Source organism: Primulina eburnea, chromosome 10, assembly GCF_022965805.1.
Source record: "Primulina eburnea isolate SZY01 chromosome 10, ASM2296580v1, whole genome shotgun sequence".
Taxonomy (NCBI): domain Eukaryota; kingdom Viridiplantae; phylum Streptophyta; class Magnoliopsida; order Lamiales; family Gesneriaceae; genus Primulina; species Primulina eburnea.
In genome coordinates this window covers 33,965,355-33,974,677 of record NC_133110.1, presented here as the reverse complement: position 1 = coordinate 33,974,677, position 9,323 = coordinate 33,965,355, and the positions used below count along the sequence as shown (strand labels likewise).

Below are 9,323 nucleotides of genomic sequence, written 5' to 3'. Positions count from 1 at the left end.
TATATATATATATATATATATATATATATATATATATATATATATATATATATATAAAAACATTCATGTATCATTATAATATTTTCAATTTATGAGTATGATTATCTTATCATCAGCTACTATGAGTTTTCGGATCGATTTTGAATTTTGTTTTGTGCAATATGATTTCCTTGTCGAGGTATTATTACTTGTATCTTTTTTCCATTATTGTACACATTTGATTTTGAAAACAAATATTTAGATGATAATGATTGGTTCATTATATAATTAATTTGAGTGACATTTATTGTAATAATTGTCAAAACACTTTTATAAATAAAACACGTAAGACAATTAATTAGTTGGTGTAAATTACAGACAATATAAAAAACTTAATTTATCAACAATTATATATATTTTTAAGGGATAAGTGTTTTACTTATATTATCTAATCGAATGATAAAGCATATATCCGAACACTTCAAATTATAAATGAATGGTGTCAACGAGCAATTGATAAAACACAAAGAAACAGTACTTTTCGTAAAATTCAATCGTTTCATTAAAATTTATGCAAATGTATAACCAAGTAACATGATCATATCTTGGGCACTATTGCTAAATCTAAGATTTGATCACGAAGATAGAGTTGTCCAAACTCGTTGTCGATCAGTACACCTTCGTCGTCGTTTTCCAGAGCGTCCATAAGAGAATGTTCTATTTCTTCTAATCTTCTCTGGGCAGAATAATCGAACTGATCTCCACCAGGCTGATCATTTTGTTGTTGCTGTGGAACAGTACTACCGTGCTCCTGACTCATAAGAGAATGTTCTATTTCTTCTAATCTTCTCCGGGCAGAATAATCGAGCTCTCCACCAGGCTGATCATTTTGTTGTTGCTGTGGAACACTACTACCGTGCTGCTGACTCGTGTATTGAAGAGCAGGTTGATTCTGCTGGTGCATCACCGGAAGACCCGCCGGCTGTCGCAGCTCAAACTGCTGGTGCATCAACGGAAGATGAAACTGCTGGTACATCCACGGAAGATCCGCCGGCTGAAACTGCTGGTGCATCAACGGAAGATCCGCCGGCTGAAACTGCTGGTGCATCAAAGGAAGATCCGCCGGCTGTCGCAGCTGAAACTGCTGGTGCATCAACGGAAGATCCGCCGGGTGAAACTGCTGGTGCATCAACGGAAGATCCGCGGGCTGTCGCAGCTGAAACTGCTGGTGCATCAACTGAAGATCCACCGGCTGAAACTGCTGGTGCATCAACGGAAGATCCGCGGGCTGTCGCAGCTGAAACTGCTGGTGCATCAACTGAAGATCCACCGGCTGAAACTGCTGGTGCATCAACGGAAGATCCGCCGGCTGTCGCAGCTGAAACTGCTGGTGCATCAACTGAAGATCCGCCGGCTGTCGCAGCTGAAGATGGTGTTGCGCTGGAACGTCGTGCTGCTGATCAAATTCAGTTCTCGAACGCTTGTGGTGGGATGTCAGGTTGTCATTTTCAGAAGTCTCGTGGATGGTTTTAAGAGAATCAGAAGCGGCGGCCGCAGCCGGTTTTCTCTCACGAATCCGGCACAGAACGCAGTCATCTAGCTGCAAAAGTGGCGAACAAATTAAACACGCTCTAAGCTTCGAAAACGAAAAAGCAAATTTACAAGATAAATCTGAAGTTTGCATTCGTTGAAACAAGATCGTAGAAGCATGTTTTTATCAACAACATAAACACACACTCACGCATGAATGCCGACATATACGAATAACACTATAAATACCAAAGGCAAAGTCAAATTTAATTTCGATTTTTCTCAGGATTCATGTACCGTTTAGAGGGCACAAAAGCAAATACTTCAAATCTCTCAATATATTTTATTTTTACGAGATCAAGACGTACGGTAGAATTATATCAATTACAAATTCAATTCATGCATACGTACAAATGTACGTGTTGAGAGAGACTTCTTACGTACCCGCATAGATCCTGTCGGAAGTCTCGGAGGCTGGCTAACAGTATACTCATGCATTATCCAGTTTGTCTTCTTCCCATCCGAGGCCTTCCCTTGGTAAAAAACCAAGGTAGTCTTCAATCCAATACATTCATTATTTTCACATATTTTTTTACCAGCCGCCGTCGCCTTCCAAAATCCGTCACCCGCGGCTCGGTTCGGTCGACTGCCGTTCAAATACTTCCGCTCTCTCGGGGTAAAAAAGTACAATCCATCATCCCCATCTGCAACAGATAAAAAATATTTTTTCAAAACATATATAGTTATAAGTCCAAAAAACATCAAAACGTGTACACACTCAAGCATACATAACAATGTTTAATTTACCGCCCTCCTTAATTAGAACAAGATTTCTACAAAGTACAATCCACCCCCTGATCACGATCATGCACACACAAATTAGATCACAAATCTATTTTATAATCTAATCCAATACAGACTGAAGAAAGAAGAAAGAACGTACCGACCAACTCCCATGGATTATACTTGTAAACATCTACGCTGCGGATATAGTCGCATGACAGTGGCTGTTTATTGATCATCTTGTTTAGAAGGAGCATGAGTTCACTGTCTGTGGGCGTGAAACGAAGCCCCACCGTGACCGGCTGAATCATCGTCTGCTGCTGCATGTTGAAACTGAGTTTTTGATCTAGCTAGGCCAATTAGTTCGTGAGAGAAAGAGTTTTTGATCTAGGCCAAGTTCGTGAGAGAAAGAAAAATCAATAGAGGAATATGTATATATATAGAGATATAAAAAGCATTCTATTCGAATTTGGAGATAAATTAAAGATATCTACATGATGTGATTTGGTTTATATCTTAAAGAATGCAGTTGGATCAGTTTTAAAAAATTATTTGGTTTACAGTTTTTTTTCAAAGTTTGGCTCATACGAATTTTAATCAAGATATATTATATTTATTATATTAGATTGAAACTCTTACGTAAAGCCATATCTTAAAATCTACTGCATTATCAAAAATTAAGAATAGATATCGTTTATAGGATTTAATGATTCTTAAAAGGGGTTTTGATCGATAATCAAAATTAATAAAATATAATGAATTATGATTTGTCCGTCTATCTACAACCAGTTTATGTATGATAGAATACAAGATTCCATCCGAACAATTATTTATTTTAGATGATCTTCTTATTGCATTAAAGATATTTGAGTGAGTCTCATGTGAGACCGTCTCACGGATCATAATCTGTGAGACGGGTCAACCCTACCCATATTCACAATTAAAAGTAATATTCTTAGTATAAAAAGTAATATTTTTTCATTGGTGACCCAAATAAGAGATCCGTCTCACAAATATGACCCGTGAGACCGTCTCACAGAAGTTTTTGCCAAGATATTATTATAGCTTTATGTATAATATTCAAAATTTAAATAGTTTTATGTCATTGATGACTATTAATATTTCATGGAACAAATTTTTTTTTTTAAATCCCTAAAAAATAGGAAGATTTTATAAAGGCTGACAAATAAATAACAACAAAAAGAGATTTTCTTGGTGTAGGAAAAAGTGTAGTAAAGGATTTGAAGCCCTTCATTGCTCCCTGAAATGCTCATTGTTCTATTCAATTTAATTCAATAATTAAAATATTAATTAAAAATATCATGCAAATCATTAATTTAAAACTGACGTCCTAATTTTTTTAATAGAACATGAAATGTTTTTATTATTCACTAATTATAATAATTTCATTATCTTGATAAATATGTAATTTCTTATTGTCAATAAATAATCGTAGAATAAAATATAGTTGAGCTGAAAATGGAACCTCATGAAATCACGTCTATGTACATGGTTTAAGAGTTCAAATATTCTATGACATTCTCTGTGTCATTAATCGTAACATTCTTAATTCTATACAAGTTGTCTCAAATTTAACGAGTTGTTGCGACTTTTTTCAACTTCTCATAATCAATACGGAGGACAAATCTTGATCGTTGATACACAAATTCTGAATGAATATTTCTACCGATACTTAAATGAGTTGTCTGAATCTTATAAACTTCATATCCCACAAATTTTTTTTGCCTGAAAATATGAATGATAGACAACACACCAGAGAAATGAACAAAAAAATAGTGAAAACTAGACTGTAGCTTGAAAGAGGTCATACAAAAGTGTGTCAAGGGATCACACACCTAATGCATGGCTCTGTTCATGCCTAACTAATGCACTCTTCGTCTATTTAGCTAATATGAACATCAATGGCGAATTCGCCTCAAAACTAACAAGCAAAACTCGCGTTACCAACCTAATTAACTTGTGCAATGCCTTTTCCTCTCCCTCTTTTCCCCACATCGCTCTTTCTTGTGTTTCTCCTTTGGCTTTCCCTAAAGGTCATCGCCCAGAACACAATTGCCGAGTGTGGGCCGAATTTGCTAACTTTAGCACCATGTGCCCCGTTCGTGCAAGGCGTGGCAGCTTCACCGGTGCAGTCATGCTGTGATAGTCTTAACCAACTCTACGGCCAGAAGCCTACTTGCCTTTGTCCATTCCTCAATGACCCGTCTGCCTTGAGTTCGTTTCCTATCAACACAACGCTTGCTCTAGAGTTGCCTCAGCTGTGCAATCTCCAAATAGACCCTTCTATTTGCGGAGGTATATATGTATGTTAAATTTTTATTATTAAATTCCTTCCTAGAAATGAATGACCATACAGTCCATTCACATTTAGGGCATCCGCATCCGTCGGAATTAATCCATGTTAATAACTCTCCATCTCATCAAAAATGATGGGGTCCACGAGCCACATATTCATTACATTAACACTTCCCCATTATTAACACACACCCACATTCATTTAATTTCAACTTTCATTATTTATGGGTCCCACTATCCACTTACTCACTTATTTTTTATTTTTAATTATTTCAATATCTTTCTAATATTTTTAAAATTTTACAACAACTATTACTAAAAATAAGTACTATTATTATTTTACAAATAACTTCATTCCAATATTCATTAAAATATTATTAAGAAACGAAAAAAAATTGGAATCTTTTTTTTTTGAAATATTATTCAACACAATCTCTTTAAAAATACCACAAAATACAATGAAAACGAATTACGATAATTGAAAAGAGAATTACATCAATAAAAAATTACATATTCCATTTCTCTCTAATCTGGTCACACAGATGTTCATGAACTATAAGCTGCTCCGGCGTCATTTGTGATGTGTCTTTCGAAAGGATTTCGTATTCCTTAAGCAAATATTTGCTCTTTTTAGCTTCAGATTTGTTCAAAGCCGCTTTTGCTTTCATCTCCTCTATTGCAAGTTCTTTTTGTTTCCATTCAGATTCGTTCTTCTTTATGTCTGTATACTGCGCAAAACTTTCGAACATACTGTCGTATCTTGTTGTCAAATCCTCCATCGATGATTTTGCTTTGTTTTTACCTTTTCTTTTTGCGGCTTTTTGACCAATTGGGCGAATCTCTTCTTCATTTATATCTAAATCAATACTCGCATCTTTGTTCGATGAGGTGTTGCTAGCCCCCGACTCTGAGATTCTCGCTTTCTTTGTACCAACCAAGTGCTCATCGGACTGTGGAGTGAACAGTGGACGTGTTTTCATTATTCTCCACACATGCTCCAGATTAAATGCAACTCCATTATTTTCATCACGGTATTTTTCATATGCAAACCGCAATATGTCTTCGTCACTATGGCCGCTTCGGTAAGTATTGTAAACACTATTATAATTTGCGTTGAAGCGATTTACCTTTTTTTGGACGGTATTGTGCCAATGAGATCGAATCACGTTTAAAGCTCTCCGAGATGAACCAGCGGGACGATTGTTATTGTAGTAGTCCGCAACACGTCTCCAGAAATCATTCCCCTTCTGATCATTGCCGATGACTGGGTCATCACTCATTGTGACATACGATCTCGCTAGTAGCTCGTCTTCCTCCTTTTTCCATATTATTCGCTTCTTCGTACCCTCAACATCTACATCAGCATTTTGCACATTTTCGAGATCAACTCGTGTTTCACGGTCGGAGAACTGAGTCTCTGGGACAAACGTAGGAGTTGGCGGCTCGTTCTCGATTGGCATATTGGTGGATTGTGGATTATGTAATCCATAAAAATAAGGCGGCATGAAATCTGGGTTGCCTATACTTTGCCAATATTCAGGTGTAGGCGGTGGATACGGAGCTCGGGAGGTGTAATTTGGATGATTCGAAGGATTTTCATAACCTTGGAAATTTGAAACAAACAACCAATTTGGATATTGTGGTGGAGAAACAAATCGAGGTCGATTTTGTGAGTTTTGACTATTGTCACCCATTTGGCTTAAAAATATGACAAGATAAATGTTGTGGGATGAATTTGTAGAAATTGGTTAGTATATATAGTGAATAAATTTTAGTAGATAGTATATGTAGTATTTAATTTCGAATATAGCCGTTGGTGCATTATTCTGCCGTTTGAAAATAGCCGTTGGTGATAATTAGCGACGGTTTTTGAATAACCGTCGCCAATAGCGACGGTTTTTAAAAATCCGTCGCTTTTTGCGACGGTTTTTGAAAAACCGTAGCCGATTGCAATTTTTTTTTAAAGAAATTCGAAAGATGCGACGCTTTTGAATTTGCGACGGTTTTTGAAACACCGTCGCAAATTTCGGATTAACGGCCTGATGAATTTTTCTGCTGACTTGGCACAAAAAATTAATAACACCTCCACCCACATTGGTGCTTTAATGTTAATGGGTGTTAATAACACCCATTAACATACCAATGTGGGTGCCCTTACAGAAAAGAAGATGCAGCACCATCTTGAAATCTAAGGTTTTGGATGGCATTTCAATGCCCACTTCATAATCAAATTATTTAATTCCATGATCTCTTTTTTTCTTACATGAATGTAATAAACCAAACGCCTATTAATGCAACATTTATTTTCCTAAACTTAAGAAAGAAAATAGATAATTGATGCATTAAAACGGTGGCATACAGTATTAGAATGAAAAATGTAAAGAATGAAGCAAGAAAAATCAGCAAGCGACTTTTATAAGCTTTATTTTGATACTCGACTAATTTGGTTTTTGTTTCAAGAAGCTTCCTTGCCATCTACTTCCCCTGGTGCTCAAGTTTCCCTTGGGGCAAGACCGAATTCAACAGTTGCAGGTCTGCAAATTTTCTAACCTTCGAGATACACCCGCTCAACTTATTCAGATTTATAAATTTTGCTATCTTATTCTTTGTTCTGCCTTTACATCTGTGGTTTATCCAGCTTCTCCAGTAGTAACAGTAGCGCCTCGACCGAGCATTATGGGATTTGGAATTCGCAATGCCGAAGTGAGTCTCAAGGTGAAAAGCCAATTGTTGGTACTTCTGATGGCTGCAATTTATTGGGGTGCTGACAAATGAAGCCTACTTAGCTGAACTGCATGGCCTCAGTTTCAAACTAGCGCTATTTGTTTCTACTATCTATTGAATTTATGCTCTAGTTGATGAATTTTTTCTCATTACCATGCAGCTATTTGATTCAATGCCAAAATACTTAATGAAAAATTATATGATTATACTTGGCCATATCCGAGATATTTTATCAATTTCTTAACTTACATGATATAATCAATAGTTTTGTCTTAACAATATCCGATTACATAAGAGATACTTTAAATTTTATAGTAGTTATGATTATTTTATGTTAAAACAAATAAATTTTAAAAATGATAATTCCTCGTTGATAAACACACTAGTACATCTGTGCACGTGTTATGTGCTTGTACAATTTCATATAAGGTGACAATTGTTAAAATTAATGAGAGACCATAATGTAATTTGACATGATTATTTTAAATACAAGTCATATCGTAATTATAAAAGTTAATGAAAGACTAAACTACAATTTAAAATAAAAAAAAATTAAAAGAAAAAAATCAAAAATAACTCAAACACCATTTTTTTGTCTCTATTATAGAGATTTTTAATAATAATAATAAGAAACATGTGGTGAGAAAGAAAACAACGAGAAATGAATTTATATTGTAAAACTATAATAAATTGTTACATTTCTGCATTTAATAATTATTAACTTTTTTCTCGATTTCTAGTTCTCTAATGGTTTCTTTAATTATGAATGTTGATAACTTAGCATCATATGGTATCTCAATCATTTCAATCTTTCGATCTTTGTGTTCTTTTTTTTTTTTAGTTTGAATTTTCATTGGGTTTTCACGTGTCTTTCATTTTCGTTTTTGTATTCCTTTTGGTGTCGTTTTCTTCATTTTCTTTGATTAATCTTTTTCTTCTATTACACTTTTTGTTTTCTGCAGTGCATGTATTATAACTGATTGGTCATCCTTTTGATCTTCGTTATATCTGGTTAATCTAAATACAAATTATTTTTTTTTGTGTTTGTGTTTCTTCAAGTTGTTCAAGTAGTCATTTTGAATGTTTGGCTCTCATTAAATGCACTTTATTATTTTGTTTAATTATTTAAATGAAATCTCATTATTTATGATAACAAAGTAAATATTTTTAAATTTTAAAAATTGGATAATTTGTTACCTTTTGGATGAAATCCTTGACTGGTATCCAATTAACATTGTAGTAGTATCTTCAAACAACGTTACTTTTGTAATATGCTCAGTTTCTTGGATTGATAATGTCAAATGATATCTATAAAAGATATTACTGTTAATGTTATTATTTTTCAGATTTTTTAATCTAACTCTAGGTATTATTCATTATGATATCCTTAGAATTATATTGATTTTGATGTCCAAACACTTTGGGCAACTGTCTCCATTAGTTGTTTTGATTAAACTCTCATATAATTGTTGTATGTCTCATATCACGATTTTGTTCTGCTTTCCACTTTTGATTTCTTTTCTTCAAAGCGGTAGAGAATATTCTGCAAGGCAAAAACTTATGACGGATCGTATTTGTGAGACAGATCTTTTATTTTGGTTATCCATGAAAAAGTATTATTTTTTATGCTAAGAGTATAACTTTTTATTGTGAATATGGATAGAGTTGACCCGTCTAGCAGATTAGGATCCGTGAGACGGTCTCACATGAGACTCACTCATATAGGCAAAAACTTGTGTGAGACGGTTTCACGGGTCGTATTTGTGAGACGATCTCTTATTTGGATCTTCTATGAAAAATTATTACATTTTATGCTAAGAGTATTATTTTTTATTGTGAATATGGGTAGGGTTGACCCGTCTCATAGATTAAGATCCGTGAGACGGTCTCACATGAGACTCACTCAAGAAAGTAACAATTTTTTTCGATCTTACGGGTTTTTATTTGTAAAACATATCAACTCTACCTATATTTATAATAAAAAAATAATT

At 34.6% G+C, this 9,323-nt stretch overlaps 1 protein-coding gene across 1 annotated transcript; it reads left to right on the top strand.

Moving 5' to 3' along the window:
- The first annotated feature begins 4,086 nt into the window (after window positions 1-4,086).
- Window positions 4,087-7,497, top strand: LOC140803912 (non-specific lipid transfer protein GPI-anchored 10-like). The gene is made up of 3 exons (XM_073159754.1): window positions 4,087-4,608; window positions 7,069-7,140; window positions 7,247-7,497. Exons 1-3 carry the CDS (start codon window positions 4,278-4,280, stop codon window positions 7,381-7,383), a joined length of 540 nt encoding a protein of 179 aa, XP_073015855.1. The 5' UTR covers window positions 4,087-4,277; the 3' UTR covers window positions 7,384-7,497.
- Window positions 7,498-9,323: the final 1,826 nt, after the last annotated feature.

Excerpts from the sequence above, each read along its gene's own strand:
- LOC140803912 (XM_073159754.1), top strand. The coding sequence starts at position 4,278 with ATGCCTTTTCCTCTCCCTCTTTTCCCCACATCGCTCTTTCTTGTGTTT. Across the intron at positions 4,609-7,068 it reads AGACCCTTCTATTTGCGGAG|AAGCTTCCTTGCCATCTACT; the intron begins GTATATATGTAT and ends TTTTGTTTCAAG. Across the intron at positions 7,141-7,246 it reads ACCGAATTCAACAGTTGCAG|CTTCTCCAGTAGTAACAGTA; the intron begins GTCTGCAAATTT and ends TGGTTTATCCAG.